Raw genomic sequence first — 24,563 nt, 5'->3', positions numbered from 1 at the left:
GAGGCTTTTAACCCAACATTTCAATGCTGCCTCTGCTTCCGGATACCATTGTGAGATTAAGATTGGATATTTACTCTAGAAAAAAGTCTCACCACACCTACATTGTATCTCTCGTTTTCTGGGCCCCACACCACAACTGCATTGAAAGAAACTGGATTAAGACACAGATGTGTTGCCACCCAATTGCCACTTCCTGTTTGAAATGTAGTATCCACCCCTTGAGTTCTTTAAAAAGCACATGCGCAAGTGACAAAATGTTTGCACTTCTGCTGCCAGGATGGGAGAAACAAGTCTCGCAAGAAGCTCCAAGATGTTGTACTTCTCCCTGCTTAGCCTCCTCTTTTTTCTCCTCCTCCAATCTGCCTCAGGACGGGAGCTGAAGTTTGTGCTTCTAGTAAGTAAAGGAAAGGGGATGGTGTCATGTTAATGGTTTTGGGGGGTTAGTGGGTTCTTCGAGATGAAGCTCTTTATGTACAGCTCTCCAAAAGCTGCAGATATAATCTAGTCTTACAAGCTGAGAATTCACCACAGTTTTCCTTCCTCCTGTAAGGCCATGGAGGCTCTTCAGCTTGTCCGCCTTGTATTTTAACTGTGCTGCTTTGTACTCTGCATTATACGTTAGAAAGGAGATACTGTCAAAATCCAGGTGCCCTTTGAATGACTGTGTTTTTACAAGATTTTGAGTTATAACTGAGCTTGCTTAGGCAATCATCTTTCCTCCTTTAATGAAGAACATGCAGTTGGCTTAGAAGAGGTACAGAGAACGTGTGCCCTCCAGATGTTGTTGGACTGCATCTTCCATCATCCCTCACCATTGGCTATGCTGGCTAGGGCTGATGGGAGCTCCAGCCCAACAATATCTGGAGACCCACAGGTTCCCCACCCCTGGCTTACAGCCTTTGAGATGAAATGTAATCAGTGCCAACATGAAGAACAAAAATATGACAATAAAATGATTTATACCGTTCATGTGAAATGAGATACGCAATGAATGTGGCCATCCATAATAGTGTAAACAAGATCCAGAAAAGTAGCATGTTTGTTTATTACAGTTTAAAAACAGATGAAGAAGCACTTTCTCAGATGCATGACATGGACAAAGAAGGTACTAGATGCACCTATTTCTGAGTATGTGTACAAAGAAGGACAAAAACTGATCACAATATACTGTGCCAAGTGGCATGGAGCCTCCTCTTTGCAGTAAAGAAATATATTATTCATTCCTACTGCTACTAAATATTATTATTAGACATCTTCTTCTAAAAAAAGATTCAAGGCACCTTACAGCAGAGAATAAAAATGCATAGATAAATAGTTTAAGAGTATTTACTGTAGTTACTTTTTATATCTGAAAATAACCAGAGGATTTTATTTATTTATTTAAAACATTTGTATCCCACCCTATATCATTAGGATCTCAGGGCAGCGTACAGATAAAATCAATTTCAACCGTGTAAAATAATAAATAATTTAAATAGCTTAAAACATTAAGCTATCTAATACCAATTTAAAATCTAAAACAAAACAGTTAAAACAGTGAACAAACTCAGGGAATCCAATTATTGCCTCAAAGGCTTTGGTAAAAAGCCATGTTTTAACTTGGTGCCAAAATGAAACCAGCATCTGCACCAATTGGGCTTCAAGCAGGAGGGCATTCCACAATCGGGGTGCCACAGCAGAAAAAGCCCTCTCCTATGTCCCACCATAGCATATGTCTCGCATTGATGGCAGGCAGACAAGGGCTCCTCCAACAGATCTCAGTCCTCTGGCAGGCATATATAGGGGGAGGTGCTCCCTCAAATATCAAGGTCCCAAGCCACTTAGGGCTTTAAATGTCATCACTAGCACCTTGAATTCAGACTGGAAATGTATTGGCAGCCAGTACAATTCCTTTAAGACTGGTGTTATGTGATCTTTACGTGATGTTCCAGTCAACAGTTTAGCTGCTGCATTTTGCACTAGCTGCAACATCCGAGTCGCCTTCAAGGGCAGCCCCATGAAAAGTGTATTGCAGTAGTCTAATTGGGAAGTTACCAATGCATACACTGCTGTGGCTAGGTTATCCCTACCCAGGAAAGGCCATAGCTGGTGGATCAGCCAAAGCTGGCCCCAAGTACTCCTGGCCATGGAGCCCACCTGGGGCTCCAGTGACAGGGATGGATCTAGGAGTACTCCCAAGCTATGCACCTGCTCTTTTAGGGGGAGTGCAACTCCGTCCTGGATAGGTTGCTTGCCCAATTCCCAGACTGAGGAACCACCAATCCATGGAGTTTCTGTCTTGTCAGGAACAGCTTCAGTTTATTGGCCCTCATCCAGCCCATTACATCCTCCAGGCACTGGTCCAGCACCTTCACCACCCCTGCTGACTCCGACAACAAGGAGAAGTATATAGTTGCTGCCAAGGAATAAACACTTGAGATCTGATATATGGGGAGTGGAGAGGTGACCAACAACCATGCCCCTCTCAATGCAGCTTCTCCGTAAAGGAACTCCTAATACTACCTAGCTGCAGGAGTCAAAAGCCTTTTACCTTGAATAACAGTTTTGTGAGGCATTTCTAAAAATAAAAATCACAACCTTTCCCATAAAATAACTAGAGTGGTTTGACAATAGAGCCAATTAACTAGAGGGGTGGTAGGTTCTCCCTTCAAGGGGAGGGACACTTCCCAGGAATACTGTACATATTCTATGGGTTGTATCTGGACTTAGTTATGCTTAGAGAATTCATGATTAAGTAAGTCATGACTAATTTAAGTCCTATTGGTTTCAGTGCACCTGTTCTAAGTCTGGATTGAACCCTATGTTAATATTTATTTATTTATTTATTTATTTATTTATTTATTTATTTATTATATTTTAAATCCACCCAATATCTAATGTTCTTCTAATGGATTTTATCCTGCTCTTCTATAAGATCATATTCAGAATGGCTAACAATATGTCCAAACTAAACTAAATTGCAATCTACAATAAATAAATTATAGACTAAAACTAAATTGCAATCTAAAATAAATGAATTAATTTTAAAAATAAAAAATAAAACATAAGAACATCAAAACAGTCAGGATGAATCATACCAAATTTGGTTGCACCATATACAATTTGTCTAAAGACATAGAACATGGCCTCTGAAACTGATCCTAAAGCTTGGGCAAGTCCCTACGGGAGTAGACAAACCTCAAAATGGTTACTGTCAGGAAGGAGGATATAGGTCTTTGATTCCAAATGGGAAGTCTCTGAAGTTCTGTTGCTCAATGCACGTGAACAAACTATTTCAAAGCACTTCAGTCATTTTGTCTGCTGGCCTTTCCCCATCTTTCTGCTGACATAATGTATGATTGATGTTTAGCCAAAATGTGAAGTTATATTTGCATGTCAAGATATTTTTCACATTTCCATAATAATTATTAAATATTTGACTCAGAAGCAGGAATTTTAAAAACTGCATTGAACAGTTTGTAATATATAGAAAAGGAACAACATGGAATAATACAGTCTTCACACTCTTTTACTAGCTTTATCGACATGGTGACCGAAGTCCTGTTGAAAATTATCCTAACAGCCTACACAATGAAAGTGACTGGCCGCAAGGATTTGGACAACTGACTAAGGTTTGTTGCCTTTTCATAGAAGTGGCGGTATTAGCCAAATAAAAATAGTAGAAGTATTACCTATAACTAACATCTAGATATTGGTAACTAACAATGGGGTGTTCGTTTTTACACTGAAGCTTTGTAGCTTGCCGACCCTCGTGTGGCGCAGAGTGGTAGGTGGCAGTACTGCAACCGAAACTCTCCCCACGACCTGAGTTCGATCCCAGCGGAAGCCGGGTCCCAGGTAGCCAGCTCAGGTCGACTCAGCCTTCCATCCTTCCAAGGTCAGTAAAATGAGTACCCAGCTTGCTGAGGGAAAGGTAGTCACAACTGGTGAAGGCAATGGCAAACCACCCTGCTATAGTCTGCCATGAAAACGCCCGCAAAAGCGGCGTCCCTCTAGGAGTCAGCAATGACTCGGTGCTTGCACAAGAGGACCCTTTCCTTTCCTTTGTAGCTTGCTACTGGGTACAGCAAAGTCAACTGTAAATTTCAGAACTGGGAAGAAGCTGATACTCAGTCACTTATTCTTGAACTACCTAGATACCCAAGACACCTAGAGTTCTGCTCTAAAATCTCCCAAATTGTGCAATGGGGAAACCAAAATGATGCAATGGGAATCAAATGTGGACATTTTAATAAACTGTTTCATCTGCACACATGGATTGGATCCAGGATCTGCCTTCTGCAAGAGGAAGGGACTTTCCGTGAGATGAAGGGCTCTATTTGCAGAAGGTCCCTCCATCTGATCTTTCGAGATACCCCCTTCTCCACACACACCACTGCTCACCCCATTCAGAAGGGTCTCCTGACTCTCTGTGTAATAATTTCTGGGGGCTGGAGGGGATGCTTTGGGAAGGGGGCAGGGAAGTCCATTTCTGTCACAGTAACTGATCCACCATAAAACTGGATCCAGTCCTTTAGTTCAGATGTATGGGGGGATTATTTCTTTTGTATACAGTTTCATGAATATTTTATTTAGAGTGAAAATGAACTGGGGTAGGTTTCTGAAGGAACTGTTAATTTGTTTACAGAAATGCAAATTATTCTCCTAATTTGATTGGGTTTTTTTCAACATTTCCTGTATATGGATGTTGGAGGATTTAAAGGGTCAAGGAAAATGCAAAGTGTGAACATGCTAAACTTTAGCTAGTTGATACTTAAAATTATTTTCTTAAAATTAATCAAATCCCATGTCTTATTGTTTTTAAGTTCCTCCAAATTACATTCCAAAATTTCAATATGAAACTTTTCTAAATTAAAACATTTGATTTCTGGAATGTTGAATTTGTGTGAAATTTTGTTCCAGTTCTAATATTGTGGGATTTTTGTTGCAAATTAGTGGAGAAGATTTGGAGCTTTTTGAACATCATCCAGCAATAAGGTACAGGGCTTCTGCTGAGTGAAAAATAACACCGTCAAACTAATAGAATCCCTTTGGTTTGCCATTATAGGTTTAAAACTAAAGTTTAAATAGACATATATGGCCATATAAGGGATAAAGAAAGAAATATTAATCCTGCACATTTTGTTTCTACTCAAGATGGAAATAAAGACTTACTTACCAGTTACTGCTTAAAAATATCCAACATGGTGGTCCATGGAAAGCTGATCATCATTAGACTCTGACCATGTTTATCACATTGCTTTGCTGTTGTACTGTGGCTCTCCACAAGGGCCAGAAAATCTGTATGATGGGATTTCTGTTTCTAGCCCAAGTCATTCTTGTCATGTTGCTCCCACAGCTTGGAATGCGGCAGCAGTATGAGCTTGGACAGTACATAAAGAAGAGGTACTCAAACTTCCTGAGTGCCGCATACAAAAGAGAGGAGGTGGGTACTGGCACTCAAGAGAAAGGGATTTATCCAATAGTGGCTAGAGATATGGGTCATAACATCCAGTTCTGAGAATTCACATACCTGAGAGTGCTTTAACACCATTGAACAAGCAGTCCAGTTTCTAATGATATGTCACCTCAAACAGCTGTGGCCACTTACAGGATTCGCATGTTGGCAAATATGGGGTGCTAGGAACTGAGGCAACTTCTGGCAAGGAGTGAGGGATGTCTGAGAATATTTAGAAGGGAGGGGTTGGTGACGGACAAAACACAGCTCCTAAGGATTCTTCTTCCTCATCCTCAGTAGAGATCTCTACAGACAATTCCTTAAAGACTTCTGCAAAGAGAGTCTCGGGGTCCTCATGGACCCAAGCACTCTCCCCCTTGTAATGAAGAGGTTTCCAGGTCCAGATCCTAGGTCATGACACATTTGCCCTTTATTCTTTTTAGATTTTGATCCAGAGCACAGAAATTGATCGAACGATTATGAGTGCCCAAGCAAATCTTGCTGGTCTGTTCCCCCCTACGGGTGATCAAATCTGGAATCCTGAACTCCTTTGGCAACCTATTCCAGTCCATGTTGTACCAAAGGCGGCCAATCCGGTGAGTAGCAGGAATATGAACAATTCTGTCTGTCTTCCACTCTTCTTCAGAAATATAATCTTCTGTCAACCAAGCGCGTGCAGATTTCCATTGAAAAGAAAGAAACTGTTTCCTTAATCAGAGGTTTAAAAGATCCCCAGAGGCCTTCCCCAGTAGACAGGAGCAAACATTCTGTTCTAGCTCTTTCACTTATAGCCCTGTCTACCATCTGCTGTGCAACAACATTAGAACATAGGTTATGGGAGCCAGGCTCCCTGTGCCAGCGGAAGAGGATGAGCTGACCTTGTCCTGGCACAGTGAACTATCCCCGTTCCCCTCTGCTGAGATAGCAAGGAACCAGCCTTTGGTCTCCTTACGGCATTCTGTTGCAGCTGTGCAAGGGCCAGCCCTGCCTTTAGGCTGGGTGAGATCACTTGCCTCATGCAGCAGGCTTGGGGAACCATTAAAGGGTTGCAACTTGTCAGTTTTTCAGGTATTGTACCCTGCAATGTTTCACAGATGAGAAACACCCTCACACTCCACTTACAGATTCTTCTAGAGATCCTGGAAGAATCACAAGGACTAGTGATGTACCAGGAACATGTGTGTGTGGGGGGGTGTGGGGGTGTGTGTGTGTGGTGGGGGTGTAGATAGATAGATGATTAGATAGGTAGATAGATAGATAGATAGATAGATAGATAGATAGATAGATAGATAGATAGATAGACACCCACACAGCATCATCCCTGGTAGATAGGGACAGAAAGAGTGTATGGTATTATTATATTTTTAGTACAATGGGAGCACCAACTGGATTTTCTGTCTGAAGCAGCAACATGTTTTGAGCTGTCTCTGAGCTGCAAGGGCCTTTTTTCTGTACAGAGCAGAAGGAAGGGGGTGAAGAAAGTGTGTCACATGTGCTATCAGAGCAAGCAGTCCCTCCTATTAATGCCATAACTTTGCACTTGCCAGTCATTATAGTAGTTCATGTATTTGTCCAGCTTACCTTGCAACAGGACATCACTTAAACAGGAATAACTCAACCCTCTGCTTCATTGCAGCAGCTAAAGCTGGGAAAAGAATTCAGCTGCTTGATAGTCAATACCTATTTTCCCAAGAATGTAGAATCTATCTGCTATGTGACTCTGTCATGTCTTTGGAAACCCAAGAACATTCTGAGGGCTTTCCTTTAACGACACCGTAGGGGCAAGTTCCTTCATTGCAAGCCTCAAATTATTTGCTCAACACATTTTTTCAGACTTCTCCCTTAACATTTATTTCCAGTACTATCCTGATAGTCTGGTTATTTCCCAGCATGAACTAAGAACGTTTAATCAGTCATCATCATCACTGCCTTGGGAAGAACATGACTAAACCGACTGGCTTATCCAAAGTTGCAACATTGGTAGAAAGAATGGGGTATTTGCCAGAACTTTTGCCTGTAGGAGACTGTGTCGCTTTCTCCACTTCCTTCCTTCCTTCCTGTACAGTAAAGGGTCCTCACATGATGCAGGTCCCAAACAGCCCAAGAGTGGTCATTGTCATGGGTTCAAAAAACCATTTGAGGGGACCATGGAGGAAGGAAATTTACTCCAACCTCCCCTACATACTATCTCATGCTACTTATTCTCTGTCTGTCTGTCTGTCTGTCTACAGCTACACTTTCCCTACCAGCTATTCTTTGTTGTGGAGGGAAACTATGGAACCTAAGCTCAAACTAGATGGGGTTAGATGAGGGGGAATAATGGCAGGGACCCTAAATACCATGTGGTGGTGACTCCAGCCCTCCAGCCCTAGGTTTTTTTTTAAGCTAACAAGACAGCTTAATAGAATGGAACTATAGGGAATTTAAAAACACACACACAACAAGCACTGGATTTATTTAACAATGAGAGCGTGAAGGAGAAGAAGCAAGAGGAACAACTCAGGCAAGTCTCTACATTCAACAAAAATAGGAAGGGGTGGAGTCTAATTATGTCATTGTCTACAAATGTGTGATTAGAGTCTGTCAAACTACACAGTAGGGATGGGCATTAAATACCATAACTGCTAAAATAACAGTATTCCAAAGTTGGAACAGTTTCAGAAATAACGCGTTCCTCAATAGATTCAGTTCCAATATAACATTTAGAGTGTGTGCAAAATGAAACTGTGGAATTACAACTACAGGTCAGGTGGTGAGTGTTAGTGTTAAGAGTGTTGTTTTTCCTTCCTCCCCTCCTGCCACATGACTCTGATGTCTACATGACATGTGCAAACTTGCAGACTCACTGGAACATCTGGAACTGACTTCAGTTACTTCACTGTAAAATACCCATGTTGTGTTGGTTCCAGATGTTCCAAAGAGTTACTTTTCCTAGTAGAGTTCCTATCTGTTAAGTTACTTTCATAATTTCTCCATTATAACCATTCCGCATTCTAATTGGTTCCATGTTCTGAATAATGCATTATTTCCAGTCGAGGCTCATGGCCAATCTTACTAGTGGGGTGGAAAGAGGTCACCAGAGGCAGAGCCAAGTGGGGGTCACCAGAGGTGGAGGCAAGGGAGGTCACTGGAGGCAGAGCCAAGGGGGTCACTGGGTGTGGAGCTAAGGGGGAGTCACCAGAGGCAGAGCTAAGGATACCTATAGGAGTAAGGATTGTGACCAGAAGTTCTGTTTTAATGGGTGACCTTTATAGGAAGAAATGATTGAAAAGTTGGCCTTGAATATTTGGTATAGATAATCACAGGGTTCTTTTTTAAGTGTGGCCCAGCAAGCAGAAAACAGGAGGAATTTAGCCAGGAATGTGTGTTCTAAGGCAACTTATCAATGAATTGAAGCAAGGGGGAGGGGGAGAAACCCATTTCACACATAGGAAAACTGAGGCATCAGGCAACTGAAGTAAATGCTGAGTATGGGATACATAATCACAGGGTTTAAAACAATATTTTTGCCCAGCAAATAGAAAACAGGAGGAATTTAGTCAGAAATGTCTGTTCTAAGGTGTTACTTTGCACCACCAAAAGAAAGGAAAGGATAAAACTCAGACTAAGCATTGTGTATAGCACCAAAAAAATGAATGCCAAGGACGGGCCCCAGTTTATAACTTAAGGCAAGTACAATGAAGGTCAAAAAAAGACCCCCCCAAAAGCCCCAATTTAAAAGCGGTTCAGACCACTAATGCCACCTCCCCTTATCCAGAATAGCAACACAGGGCCGATCTACACTGCACCTGCCATCGCAATGAATTCAGTGTCCTGTTGGGTTAAATGCTCTTGCATTAAAATGTGATTATCCACACTCACCCATTTCCCCCGTTGTGTTGCTTCATCAAATGCGTGAGCTCGGTTCACACTTGAGCACTGTGCTGTTTTCCCACTCTTAAAGATGGAGGCTCTCATTGGAGGATCAGAAACTCTTCCTACTTCTGTTGATTCCACGCCCACCATGCTCACAGCTCTCGACGGCCCCATGTTGTCTTCCGGCTACTGATCGCATAGCTTCCTCAGCACTCAATGTTTCCTCAGCAACAAGCAAAGGGCTGGATGTGCACACGCTTGTCTGATCTTGGAAGCTAAGTAGGGTCGGCCCGGGTCCGTAGTTGGATGGGTGACCGCCTGGGAAGCAGTCTTCCTGCGTTGAGCAGGGAGTTGTTCTATCTCTTCAAATGAGACTAAGTTTTACCCCCTTCTATCCCTCACTTCGGCTGTTTGTTTGTTTTTAAATTAAGGCATTATCTTTGAAGAATCGTGGCTTCTCTGTGATTTCCCCCCCTAACTCAGGCATGATCGTCGAAGATTTGAAAATCTGAAGATTTGAAGCTTCAAATCTTTGAATTTCCGAATGTTCAAATTTTAGCATCTTTGAAGATCATGCCTGAATTGTGGGGGGGGGGGATCACTGTGCAGATATTTGCGGTAATAGTTCTTAGCCTTGACAACTACACTGCATCCGTTCTATCCTCTTTTTCTTAAGACACCTTCTACTTAAAAACATAATCAAAGATTAACTTGAGTAGCATGCTGTTGTTCCAGAAGAAGAATGGCACATTTTGATTCATTTGAGCCATAAAAAATAGAATTTAACCTCTCAGGTCTGAATTCTAGCCAGCAAACTTTGCTTCCAGCAACTCAATAGTTAGGGGAGAGAAACGGTAAACATGGTATCTTGGGATCAGAGGAATCCAAGCTAGGTCTCAAAGTAACACAGTGCTGGATCACATCTTTCCAGCAATTGGGAAATAGTTCAATTATCAACTTATTTACTTAGTACATTAAGGGCGCAGTCCTATGCATGTTTAGACAGAAAAAAGTCCTGCAACTCTCAGCATTCCCCACCTGGCTGGCTGGGGAATGCTGGGAGTTGTAGGACTTTTTTCTGCTAAACGTGTATAGGATTGCACCCTAATAGTGCCATCTTATGCATGTCTGTTCAGAAGCTAGCAGAGATAGGTGAATCTGTTGAGCTCTGTCTTGTTCAGGTTCTCAGTTTTCCACTGCTATGCTCATTCTGTCCCAGTTATGTACAAAAGTTTTTATTTTTTCTGCAAAGAAATGCATTTTGTATGCATTTTTCAAATGTATGCATTCTCATACACATACACCCATTGACTACAGCATGTTTGTGTGCATTTTAGAAATGTACACATTTTTCCTTGCACAGTTTTCAAATGTGTGCATGCTGTTGAACACTATTTTGGTGGGTGGGTGGGGAGAATATATTGCAAACTTGAAAATGTACGTACCAGATTTCTGACTGCAAATTGCATTCAGGTTCACATTCAGCTCAGGATATAGGAGTGCAGTATTATATCCTGCCTTTCATCTGCTGCAAGGTGACATGCAGGGTTCCCAAGAGGTCTCCCATCCTAGCATTGACCAGACCCAAGCCTACTTAAGATCAGCAAGGTCACTGAATCATGTGACTCCAAAGGAATGCATTGGCCTCTACAGATTACTATACTAGTATAAAGCAGATACAGCATCATTGTGAACAATATCAACCCTACCTTGAGATAATTGTTACATAAAACCCACAACTGTGAAGCGTGGAGAGAGACATCAACTTGTTACAATCACTCTTATTCTTTTTGTTTCAGAAATTACGTTTTCCCATTTTTGACTGTCCACGGTATAAGGAACTCTTGAGAGAAACGATGACATCAAGAGGATTTCAGGCCAAAATTCAACCATACAGGGTAATAAAAAATGGGCAAGGGTAGTGGTGAGACAGAAAAAACAATAATTTACAATTCCTGAAATGGCTGTTTCTGTCTTAAGATATTACCATGCTGACATATTTACATTCAAAATGAATGTCACAGTGCAGGATAGGACTATCCTATCAGGACCGGCCCTATCATTAGGCAGAATGAGACAGCTGCCTCATGCATTAGATTGGGCTGCATGAAATATGTTCTTCAGATGGAGACCAAGACCAGGTCAACACTACAAGAATATGATATTATGTAGGGACATTATTTCTGCACTACAGACAGATATGTAGCACAGTTGGATGGAATAATAATAATAGCTCAAAGTGCTCTGATAAATAATGGCATTGCATGTCAGAAAAATATTGGCATATGAAGACTAATTTATACAGTGGATTTGCACTAGGAAAAGAAAACAACAAGTAACGTACCTAGAAAAGGAATGATGTGCATAGAACAATTTGTCTATTTTACTGTGCAAAACAAAGCTGGTTTTCTCAGTTTGGTTAATCTGATCAAATGATTGAGAGCACAAAACCAAAAAAAAAAAAAAAAGAGACAGTTTTAAGTATCTCTGTATAAAAATGCCTCACAGGAAATAGAAACCTACTTATGTAAGCCAAAAATGCACCATTATGAACTTGTGTCCTATTATACCATCATGCATGAAAATGGGATTTTTGAAAAAGATAATGTCCTGGCCTTGATGTACTTCACCTCCAACTCAGCTAAAGCAGAAACCCATTTATCCAACTCCAGACATTTGGATAACCAAAGAAGGGCAAGATCATGGGGCAATTTTCACCTGTAGTTGTAAACAAGGCCTGCGAAGCTTGTGAATGTGGCAACTAAAGATGGCTGTTAGAGAGTATTGTGCTTGGCAGGTTCTAAGTTGTAAATGCCCCTTCATGGATCACTGCCTTGTTGTGGCGAAGGCCGAAGGGGCTTGCATAACTCAGTGAAACCATAAGCTATGCCATGCAGGGCCACCCAAGACGGACAGGTCATGGTGGAGTTCTGACAAAATGTGGACCACTGGAGAAGGAAATGGCAACCCACTCCAGTATTCTTGCCAAGAAAACCCCATGGAACGTATTACAAGGCTAAAAGAGATGACACCGGAAGATGAGCCCCTCAGATTGGAAGGTGTCCAATATACTACTGGGGAAGAGCAGAGGGAATTTCCAAGTAGCACCAGAAAGAGTGAAGCGGCTGGGCCAAAGCCGAAAGGACACTCAGCTGTGGATGTGTCTGGTGGTGAAAAGAAAGTCCGATGCTGTAAAGAACAATATTGTTTAGGAACCTGGAATGTAAGATCAATGAATCAAGGTAAGCTGGAGGTGGTCAAACATAAGATGGCAAGATTGAACATTGACATCTTGGGAATCAGCAAACTAAACTGGACAAAAATGGGCGAATTTAATTCAGGTGACCATCATATCTACTACTGTGGGCAAGAATCCCTTAGAAGAAATGGAGTAGCACTCATAGTCAACAAAAGGGTGGGGAAAGCAGTACTGGGGTACAATCTCAAAAACGATAGAATGATCTCAGTACGAATCCAAGGCAAGCCATTCAACATCACAGTAATTCAAGTCTGTGCCCTAACCACTGAGGCTGAAGAAGCTGAGGTTGATCGGTTCTATGAAGTCCTACAAAACCTTCTAGAACTAACACCAAAAAAAGATGTCCTCTTCATCATAGGGGATTGGAATGCTAAAGTAGGAAGTCAAGAAATCACCAGGATAACAGGCAAGCATGGCCTTGGTGTACAAAATGAAGCAGGACAAAGGCTAATGGAGTTTTGCCAAGAGAACACACTGATTATAGCAAACACTCTTTTCCAACAACACAAGAGGCGACTCTACACATGGACATCACCAAATGGTCAATATCGAAACCAGATTGATTATGTACTTTGTAGCCAAAGATGGAGAAGCTCTATACAGTCAGTAAAAACTAGGGATGTCAGAGAATTCCGCGACGGATCCCAGTGAGGCCGAATGCCAGTGCATTCAGCCCCCTGAAACCTGTCGTGGAACAAAGCACCCGCCCCCCTGCACGAATGGAGCGCGGGACGAAGTTCCCGCTGCCCCCACCCCACGAAAGGCGCGCGAAACGGAGCACTTACTTGCTCCTGTCCGCGCTGCTTTGTGAATGGCAGTCGTCCTGTGGCCGCCATTCGCTCCCTCCTCTCAATAGCCGTGATAGGCTACGTAAATACTTACGTAGCCTATTGCGGCTAATGCAGGGATGCCATTTGTGTCCCTGCAGAGGCCGTGATAGGCTACATAAGTATTTATGTAGCCTATTATGGCAGGGGGGGAAAAAACCCAGTGTACACAAATGGCTACTGCCATTTGCGTACGCTGGGATTTTTCCCCCTGCCATGATAGGCTACGTAAATATTTACGTAGCCTATCACGGCTCAATACAGGGACGCAAATGGCGGCGGCTATGACAGCCACCATTTGCGTCCCTGCAGGGCTGCCCAGCGGCCGGATGTCTGGCTGCAGGCGGCCAGAGCCAGCCGGCGGCTCCGTGGCTTGGCCGCAGAGCAGAGCCAGCCAGGCAGGATTCCAGAGGGAGGGACAGAGTTCCTCCCCCCGTTGAGGATTCCGGGGGGAGGGATGGAGCGCCTCCCCCCCACCACGGATTGCCCGGCGCGGAGCCAGATAGGTGTTTCATACATCCCTAGTAAAAACAAGACCTGGAGCTGACTGTGACTCAGATCATGAGCTTCTTACTGCAAAATTTCGGCTTAAATTGAAGAACGTAGGGAAAACCACTAAACCATTCAGGTATGACCTCAATCATATCCCTCATGAATATACAGTGGAGGTGACGAATAGATTTAAGGGATTAGACCTGATAGACAGAGTGCCTGAGGAACTATGGATGGAGGTCTGTAACATTGTTCAGGAGGCAGCAACGAAATCCATCCCAAAGAAAAAGAAATGCAAGAAAGCAAAGTGGCTGTCTGATGAGGCTTTACAAGTAGCTGAGGAAAGAAGGGAAGCGAAACGCAAGGGAGAAAGGGGAAGATATACCCAACTGAATGCAGATTTCCAGAGAATAGCAAGGAGAGACAAGAAGGCCTTCTTAAATGAACAATGTAAAGAAATCGAGGAAAATAATAGAATGGGAAAGACTAGAGTTCTCTTCAAGAAAATAGGAGATATCAAGGGAACGTTTTGTGCAAAGATGGGCAAGATAAAGGACAAAGAAGGCAGGGACCTAACAGAAGCAGATGAGATGAAGAAGAGGTGGAAAGAATACACAGAATACACTATACAGAAAAGATCTTAATGTCCCTGATAGCCATGATAGTGTGGTCACTGAACTTGAGCCAGACATCCTAGAGAGTGAAGTCAAGTGGGTCTTAGGAAGCATTACTAACAACAAAGCTAGCGGAGATGACAGTATTCCAGCTGAGCTATTTAAGAGCCTAAAAGATGATGCTGTTAAAGTGCTGCACTCAATATGCCAACACATTTGGAACACTCAACAGTGGCCACAAGATTGGAAAAGGTCAGTTTACATTCCAATTCCAAAGAAGGGCAATGCCAAAGAGTGTTCAAACTACCGTACAATTGCGCTCATTTCACATGCCAGCAAGGTGATGCTCAAAATCCTATTTTGATTTTGTTCCAGACATGGAACAACCGATTGGTTCAAAACTGGGAAAGGAGTAAGACAATGCTGTATATTGTCGCCCTGCTTATTTAATTTATATGCAGAGTACATCATGAGAAACGTCGGGTTGGATGAATCACAGGTCGGAATTAAGATTGCCGGGAGAATGATCAACAACCTCAGATACACAGATGATACCACCCTAATGGCAGAAAGTGAAGAGGATCTAAAAAGCCTCTTGTTGAGGGTGAAAGTGGAAAGTGCAAAAGCTGGTTTGAAACTCAACATTAAAAAAACTAAGATCATGGCATCTGGCCCCATCACTTCCTGGCATATAGAAGGGGAAGAAATGGAAGCAGTGACAGATTTTATTTTCTTGGGCTCCAAGATCACCGCAGATGGTGACTGTAGCCATGAAATTAAAAGACGCTTGCTCCTTGGGAGGAAAGCTATGGCAAACCTAGACAGCATAGTGAGAAGCAGAGACATTACCTTGCTGACAAAGGTTCATATAATCAAAGCTATGGTTTTCCCAGTAGCAACGTATGGCTGTGAGAGCTGGACTATAAGGAAGGCTGAGCGCCGAAGAATCGATGCTTTCGAACTGTGGTGCTGGAGAAGACTCTTACGAGTCCCCTGGACTGCAAGGAGGTCAAATCAGTCCGTCCTAAAGGAAATCAACCCTGACTGGCATTGGAAGGACAGATCCTGAAGTTGAAGCTCAAATATTTTGGCCACCTAATGCGAAGAGAAAACTCCCTGGAAAAGACCCTGATGCTGGGAAGGATTGAAGGCAAAAGGAGAAGGGGACGGCAGAGGATAAGATGGCTAGATAGCATCACCGATGCAATGAATATGGACTTGAGTACACTCCGGGAGAAAGCAGAGGACAGGAAGGCTTGGCGTGCTATGGTCCGTGGGGTCGTGAAGAGTCGGACACGACTGAATGACTGAACAACAACAGCAAGTTGTAAATGAGTGTAGGTGGTTTTAGGATTGTAAACCACCTTGAAAGCTTTTGCCAGTTGGGCAGTATACAAATCTGATAGATTAGATAGATAGATAGATAGATAGATAGATAGATAGATAGATAGATAGACAAAGCATATCTAAACCTTTTAAACCTTCTTTCTCATCCTTTGTTACCTTGCCTGGGATTGTTTGAGAGAGTGTGTGCTGTGAGGCTTCAGTAAAACGTCTTGAACTTCTTTAATTGTAGCGTGTAATTATTGCATTCCTGCAATATCCATCAAGGTTTCTAAACCTAAGTAACTACAATATGTGGAACATTTTTATATGTTAAGACCTATGTGCATTGAATGATAAACACAGGCCTGGTTCGGAATATTGTATCTCAGTTTAAAAAGAGATATACACAAGATATACTCTTGAGATATACCCATGCCTTTTGCCTGTATGCTCTGTCCATGTGCCACCCCTTTCCCACCCCCCATCTCAGCACCCTGTGATAAGCCAGGAATTTTTCAATTAATCATATTTTCCTGTTATGTCCAAACCAGAAAACTATGGTTACCAGATTTGGAACAGGCCAGGATCTTAAGCCATGCTTTGAAGTTGCTTTCAAATCTTGGATTGTTCCAAACTTTGTACTCATAATTTCTGGGTTTATTAATTTATTTCATTTGTACCCCACCTTCTTACCAAAAATGGCACTCAAGGCAGCTTACAATCACTAACAGAACTTGATAAAAGCAGTAATATGCAAATACAATAAAAGGCCTTTAAAAACACAACAACAGAACAAAAACAGCATCCAGCTCAACTAACCCACTTACACACCAAAGGCCTGCTTGAATAAAGAGGTCTTTGCCTGCAAGCAGACATAATAGCTTCCAAATAATGGGAAACTATGATTAACTGAAGGCTCCCTGGGTTAACTGCAGCATGCCAAGGAATATGGGGGGAAGGGGCTGCATACATGGACACAAGGGCTAAGATATGGCTATCTAAACCAGGCCACGGTGTTAGATTAAAGACATGGGCTGAATCTACACATTGCAGTTATACTGTTATTATACTGTTATCATAACTATTGGTACAAATGACATCAATGGGCACTAATAGTTACGATAATGGTATAACTGCTATGTGCAGATTCAGCCATGATTAGGCTGCTTTAAGCCCCACGGACATCAACGGGATCTGAATAGCTACCTGCATGCAGCCGATGAAAACTATGTGGCAACTGATTACATTACTTTGACCTCTCCATACTTAACAGTGTGCAGGGTCACAGCCCATATGAGCATGTAACTTGGTGTACTGACTTGCATTTTTTGTCCTTTTTTTCTTTTCAGGAATTTCTCCAAAAAATAGCTTTTTATTCAGGGTATGACCCTAGAACTCTCACAAATATGGGCAATTTCAAAGTCTGGCATGTACAGGATACTTTATTCTGTGAGGTATTTCTCTTTGAGTTTTTTAATTGTTAACATTGTAAAAGTTTACTTGGGATGCCCCCCTTGATAGAACAATGATTTTATAGCAGATAAAATGTAAAATTGGGGAGGGGGTTTCCCTTCCAGAGAGCGTCCCCATACAGTGGGGCTGGTCCAACCTAAGATCAAACTGTAGTTTAGCATCATGAGACAAGTCTTGGTTCACACACTCCTACCTACATCTCCTCTTGTGCCATGATTAGCAACTTGACTGCTTGGGTTTATGGCAACCCCTGGTTTGAAATCCTGGTTTGCAGGAAAGCACAAACCATAGTATGCCTGTTTGGATGAAATGGCGAAGCATGGCTTGCTATCACTGGCAGGTAGTGGCTCTGATTTCAGTGGGATTGTGAATCCATTCTGGGTTTCAGTCAGAACCAGCTAGGTTTTGACGCTGTGAAGAAAGGCTTGCAGTGGAGGCTGGTGGCTCCGATGTCGACGGGACAGTGACTCCACTCTGGGTTTCAGTCAGAATGAGTAAGAACTCTAAAGGAGCTATCCAAGATGCTGGACCTATTTTGGGTTAGAGTCCAGTACCTTGGATAGCTCCTTTAGAGTTCTGGCTGGTTCTGACTAAAATTCAGAATAGATTCAGAGCCTCACTCAATCAGAGCCACCAGCCTCCACCACTTGCTGTTAAACCAGATTCTGAGGTTACTAATGATCACAGCAACCAAGGGGATGAAGACCAGGGAAGGAAAAGAAGGAATGCATGATGAACCTGAGGATCCTAAGGGCTCAGTCTGAGGTTACTAATGATCACAGCAACCAAGGGGATGAAGACCAGGGAAGGAAAAGAAGGAATGCATGATGAACCTGAGGATCCTAAGGGCTCATTCCCATAACTAACCATGCCTTCACATTACATGTCAGCAGCCCCAGTCTGTAGTAGCGCAATCTGAATTGAATGACACACTGCGCAGACTGAGGATCTAGGCCAGAGGCAGCACTTATATAAAGCCAGATGGGGCCTTACTGGCACCTCAGACCACCTGATCCTGCTGGGCTTGCAAGCTTCTGTACCCCCCATGGTCATCTGCTGTAGGAGCATTACTCCTGCAGATCCCTCTGCCTGCAAGCTTCTAGGCCTCACTGTGAAAGTCACCAGTTTGAGACCCCCAGAGCCTTGCTAGTTGTATTTGAAAAACGGGAAATACATCAACAATGCAACTTGTGACATTTTTTGTCTGTTTTGAGCCCTGATATTTTGTGTAAGGGAGCAAGGTAGAGTCTGTACTAGGATGTTCTACTCAGGGGGGCTGCTGGGATTCTGCCAGCACCAGAAAGTAAATCTAAAGGATTGGAGGGAAGTCCTGGTAGTAGGGTGGCCACTTATGAATTGCCCCAAATAGGAAATGCATCACAAAAAAAGAGAAAGAAGGACACTGGTTAGCATAAAATTTGCAAATGCTAATGTATATGTGTAGATTGAAATTTAGAAATTGTAATACTTTCATAGAAATACAGGCCATCTCACTAGAGTGTGGAAGAATGTGACCAGGTGACCTGCGTGCCTCCAGTTCAATCTACTGTCCAGGTGCTGTTGATTCAAGGCTCAGCTCTTCTTTTAAAGTTATTCTTTATCTTTAAATTGGATTTGGACTGGACAGCCCCACAAAACAGAGGACGCTACTCTGGCAGCCCTTCAAATAGAGTAAAAGAGGACACCTCCCTAGGGTGGTGGTGGCAGGCCAGAAGTAAGGCCATACATAGGCCATGGGTGATGAAGTACCAGGAGAGGATATTAGGCAAGCGAGATCTAGATGTAGGGTAGGCAACCAAGGAGAGTAGGAAATGGGTCAGATGAAGAAGCACTGAAGGATATTAAAGGCCCCAAAAGTAATCAGGGTTCTCTAGATCTGTTGCCCAGACAAAAGAGAAACTCAGTTTCAAGATAGAGGTATCACTGGATTTACTAGATGCAAATATGGACTGCCCATCTTCAGAGCTCCACGGTGGATAATGGGGCTCCCTTCTCAGTGAATACTAATAGAGTTGGACGCACTGATATATGCCTTGAATAGTTGCCGAAGATTGCTGGGATGCTTTTGTTTGTTCAGTGCAACCATACACTGCCCCTCCCCCCCCCAAAACCCCACCCAGATAACAAAATATGACAAGAGGAGCTGAAAAGGTCTCAAGATAATAAAAATGTGTTTTGTTTTATTGCAGTCTATTCACAGTTATAACCTCCCTGAATGGGCTACTGAAGATGTAAGGGCCAAGCTGTCAGAGCTAACCATGTTATCTTTATCATCACTATTTGGCATTTACAAAAGAGAAGAGAAGGCACGACTGCAAGGAGGTAACCACGACGTTTTTCACTAAAGTGTTACGATCGCCTTCCCCGACGTGGCGCCCTCCAGATGTTTTGGATTATTTATTACATTTCTATACTGCCCAATAGCTGAAGCCCTTCAATGTGGATTACATCTGTCATCAGCCTCAGCCAGGATGGTCAATGGCTAGGGATCATGGTAGTTGCAGTCTAAAACATTTAGAGGTACCAGGTTGGGGAAGGCTGCATTACGTTGACTGGCATCTCTTTTTGTACAATGTACTCTAGCCGAAATAACACCAGAAAGTATTAGGCTGCATCTTCTAAGTGGTTTAATTGATACATTAATTACAGAAGTTTTAGCTGATTAATCAGTGCAGGCCAATTTTAATCAGTGCTGTGATTTAATTAGCAGCGCTGTGAATTAAGGGAACACATCTTTCGATTTTGAGGCTATTTTTGGTTCTGCTGTTTTACTGTAGTCAATGTCACTTTTATAGCTCATTCCCAGTTCTCAAGGTCAACGGATCCGTTTTCTAAGAGGTTCCAGAGTGCCAACAGGGTTCCAAATACCTCATGGAAATGGGCAAACTGGCAAAGAGGCTACAGCCATAGGGGTCTGGTTTCCGTTTTATCCAGAGAGCGGAATACCGAATGCGATGGACCAAATGGCTAGATCTGCAGTGTGGTCTTGACTGCAGGAGTTATCTCGCATAGAGTGATTGCCCCCTTCCTCCGCTTGCCTGTGAGGGTTGCTCTGTCCTGGCATCCCAAGCCGTGGCAGTGGAGGGGTGTTGCTGCCGGGTGCGTGTGTCTGGTGTCCCAAGGCGAAGTTCCTCCTAGGGTTGCTAGCAACATGCCCAAGTTCCTCTGCACGTTCTGGAGCCAGGCAGATTGCTGCCTTTGTGTGCAAGGGCCCTTTTCTCCTCTACTCCTCATCGCTGAGTTCCCCCTTGTTAGCTCCAAGTGTGTGTGACATGAGGTCACACACAGATGTGGACACACAACTTATTATCTGAACTATGGTCTCTGTGTGGGCTTTACAGACTGGTGGTAGCACGCTGTACTGGGCGCTGATTTGCACCGTATCCTGTCCTCCACCATGGCAATGTGGCTGGGACAGGAGGCGGAAGAGGCAGGGATTTTCCTGCTTTGTTTTCCTCTCCGTTGAGTTGAACCAGAGGGATTTTCCTTACACAAGCTCTGTGATCAATGTAAAGTTCCACAGTTTTAGGCGTGGTTTTCAGGGTCTGAAGGATCTAAGTCTGCCCCTCCCCTCTCCTGCCCACATTTCTGTTGTATTTTCACTGTTACACCTGTATGGTGTATTATATTATCACACTTCTAATGAGTACCTAATTATAAATAATTGTTTTATGCCTCTAAATGGCTCAGAAAATATAAATATGTTGTTGTTATGAAATCTAAACCATCTGTGATTGTTTACATTTGATCTGTAATTTCCTCAATTCAGGGAAAATGAATAAAGTTTAAGTTACACCTTATTAAATGGTACAGACACAGTTACACATAGACTATGGGCAGATGAGTCTGTGTGGGTGCTGTGTAATCAATGTGCTGATACACTGATTTCTCATGATCAACAATCTGGGCAAATGGATCTATTTTCTAGTGAGAATAGTTCTGATTTTATTATCTATTTGTTGCACTTATATCCCACCTTTTCTCCAAGGAGCCATACATGATCCGGCTCCTCCTCCTCTCCATTTCATCCTCACAACAACTCTGTGAGGTAGATTAGTCTGAGAGCAGTGAATGGCCCAAATTAATCCAGTGAGCTTCATGGCTGAGTGGGGACTTGAACCTGGTTCTCCCTGGTCCCAGTCCAATACTCTAACCACTACACCACACTGGCTCTTGTTTCAAATAGTACCAGGACTTAAAAGTGGTATATCGTTCAGTATTTGCTCATAGTACGATATCAATGATTGCGAATGGATTTGGTCTGAGACTGATAGTATCTTTATAAATCATCATTTGAGTGCACGGATGGGGGAACCAATGATTTTCAAGCTCTCCTAAATTCTCTGAAAAGCACTTTAAAATTTGTTTCAGGTCGCTCCCACTTTAGTTTTCGACCTGTTGTTCAGATCATTCGAATGGGAAAAATGTGCATTTTGAATGGGAAAAAGTCCATACTTCTGTGCGTATTTTTCAAAAGTGTGCACTTTTCCCCATTAACTAAAGCATGAAAATGCATTTTAAGTGCATTTCAAACTATACGTTTTAAGAAAAAACATTTATTTTTTAAATGTGCTCAGAAATTCAGGAATTTGCAAACATTTCTTGAAAAAGCCCACTCCTGCTCCCATTCAGAAGTGCAAATGGGACATGCTCACATGATTTGTGAACAGTAATTAAAACCTGATACATCCCTACTTGAGTGATCTATGTGTTTCTCTTCTTTGCTATGGGGAAGGATATAGTTGCCATTCTCACAGGGGTGGGGTTAGATGGATCAAAGACAGTGTAACAAAATTGTGCTAGCAATTTGCAAACCCCATTTATTTCAGTAAGAGAATTAAGCATCTGCTTAACCTTCCCATTAAACAATGGGCCTTAAACACGCTTAATGCTGGTGGGATGGCTATTTCATCACTGGAAATAGCATTATTACATTTTGTCATTCATAATGATCTTGAATTGATTCCCCCCTTCTCATTTTTATGCTATCCTGTAGGAAAAACTCAACATTTGATGCATTACTGCCTAAGCTTTAACAGTACTTATGGTGCAATCCTATACATGTATACTCAGAACTAAGTCCCATTGAGCTCAATGGGGCTTACTCCCAGCTACGTCGGTACATGATTGCAGCCTAATTCACCCTATAATATTCTTGTGTACCAATACTGACAAACTTTTCCACCTCCATTAAGGTCTCCTTGTGAAAGCTATTCTAGAAAATATCTCAAAGGCTGCCAAATTTCAAGAGAAGAGAAAAATGCTAATCTTTTCTGCAGTGAGTATCTTTTCCTTAAAAGCTTTGGCTGCAGACATGTGGATAGTTGGGCTGCTCAAGCTGAATGGGATTTAAGCAGCTCAAGTCTGTTTAGGATTCCAGCCTTCATCTAAGTGATTCTGAAGTCTGAAACCGTGAGATGACATCTACTCTGCAGCATTGATTAGAATGGGCAGTATCTAATGGTGTCATTCCGCAAACTCAGATAGCGTTAGCGGAGCTCCATCAAAAGTTTCTGTTGTGCAAGCAGTTGGCCGTTATGCTTGTGCAACCAGTTGCATAACCGGTTGCACAAGCATAATGCACAACTACTTATACAACTGCATTTGTGCAAAAGTAACTTTCTTGCACATAGTTCGGAACCTAGTTTCCACTAGCACAACTTCATTTGCGCTAATGGAATGACATAGTTGGATACTGCCCAGTGTCAACAGCCAAATGTACATGTTTTGATATGGCCAAACCACCATGAAAAGAGTGTTGTTGTAGATGGAACAGCTTGCTATAGTTATTGCTATAATCTACATTGATACTACAGGAGTTTGTTCTCTGGGGGATGATTTATTGCACTTATAGTTGCCAGGTTAAAAGCTGAATAATATGCATATACTTTAAAAAGTGCTTCCACACTGGCATTAACTGGCATGACAGGTTTTCCAGCAAATCCCATTGCACCAGCCAGCACTAAGGGCATTGTGCTAGAGGGCAACATAATTTATGTTAGCACTTGTATCAATTTAGTTACTGCCCGTAATCATTATCTATTTTCACTGTGGTACTTCCATCTTTTCTCATCCAACAGAACGTGCAACTTTTTTTCATAAAAATGGAAGAGGAGCACAATCTCAGCTGCATTATTGTATTATCATGTTATTGTATGTTCTGGCAGTACAACACAAAAATTAAGATTATAGCATCATGGTGTCATAGTGCTGCACTGTACCTCTATTTCAGGGGGCGGTGGGAGGTGAGGTATAATGCTATAACATCATAATGTTAATTTTTGCATTATAGGGTTGTAGTGCTATAACACAGTAATATAATAACGCTGCTTCTAAAATATGATTTCTAAATAATGTTCAATCACCACCATTGTGTCAGAGACCAGAAAGGGGTTTTCTATTTATTTATTTTCCTGCTTTGAGATTAACCTGATTATATTATGGTTTTACAGCATTATACCTCTCTTCCAGACACAAAAGTGTTTTAATGAAAATGAAAAGTGATTTTTTAAAAACACTGGGTAATAAAATGGGGCTCAGGGCAACGGTTACAATGCATGTGTGCTAAGCCACACCATGCCTCAGCCATGGCAGCTCTGTCATTCCCGCTGATGCGGACAAAGTCCAGTGTTGGTGTCAAGGGTAGGTATGGTTGGGCTCCTGCCAAAGGCCCATGCCCCAGGAGGGGCCCACTGGTACAGGCTCCCTGGATTTGCTTCTCCTCTTCACCACCGCAGCCCCCTTGTTCGGCTGCTTCTCATTCTGGCCCAGGCAAAGTGATGATAAGAACAGTGATCAGTAGATGCCACCGGCATCTTTGCTGGGTCTCTCTCTGTCTGCCAAATAAGCAGGTAGGAGCAATGATAAGGAGGACTGGTGGGGGCGTGGTGATTTGAACACATCATGCCTATAGTGCGCCAGCAGGGCTTCCACCCTGAAAGGTGGCCAAGCAAAGCTTTAAATAAAAAAATAAAAAATAAAGAGGAGGAGGAAGGGGAGCTGGTGCCAATGGCCGTGAGAAGACAGATTCGCTGGGTGAGGGGGGCCATTGAGGGTGTCCTGCCCTCAAAAACGTGGCACCAGCACTGGGACAGACCACAACGAGATGCGCACAGAGAAAAAAGTGCAATGATCTTGATAGTCTGGAAAGTCCACTGCAATTGCACTTGTAGTTTACAACGGAAGAGCAGGGATCCGGCAGCACTAGGAGCCACTGGCAGCTCCTTCTCCTGCCCAGTCCCTCCTTGGCCGTGACGTCCCCTGTTCCCCGGCTTGGTGCA

At 42.7% G+C, this 24,563-nt stretch overlaps 1 protein-coding gene across 1 annotated transcript in view; it reads left to right on the top strand.

Annotated features, from left to right (window-relative positions):
- The first annotated feature begins 277 nt into the window (after positions 1–277).
- The window catches only part of LOC146344768 (prostatic acid phosphatase-like), a 28,185-nt gene continuing 3,899 nt past the window's right edge, over positions 278–24,563 (top strand). The window contains exons 1-8 of the mRNA XM_084860420.1: positions 278–394; positions 3,516–3,611; positions 5,339–5,425; positions 5,881–6,033; positions 11,092–11,190; positions 17,160–17,264; positions 19,473–19,605; positions 22,479–22,561. Coding sequence (XP_084716546.1) covers positions 278–394; positions 3,516–3,611; positions 5,339–5,425; positions 5,881–6,033; positions 11,092–11,190; positions 17,160–17,264; positions 19,473–19,605; positions 22,479–22,561 — 873 coding nt within the window. The remainder of the gene's footprint in view (positions 395–3,515; positions 3,612–5,338; positions 5,426–5,880; positions 6,034–11,091; positions 11,191–17,159; positions 17,265–19,472; positions 19,606–22,478; positions 22,562–24,563) is intronic.

Source organism: Heloderma suspectum, chromosome 5, assembly GCF_057233095.1.
Source record: "Heloderma suspectum isolate Gila_16-S chromosome 5, 16-S_ref, whole genome shotgun sequence".
In the NCBI taxonomy this organism is placed as follows: domain Eukaryota; kingdom Metazoa; phylum Chordata; class Lepidosauria; order Squamata; family Helodermatidae; genus Heloderma; species Heloderma suspectum.
This window is presented reverse-complemented; position numbering and strand designations above follow the sequence as displayed.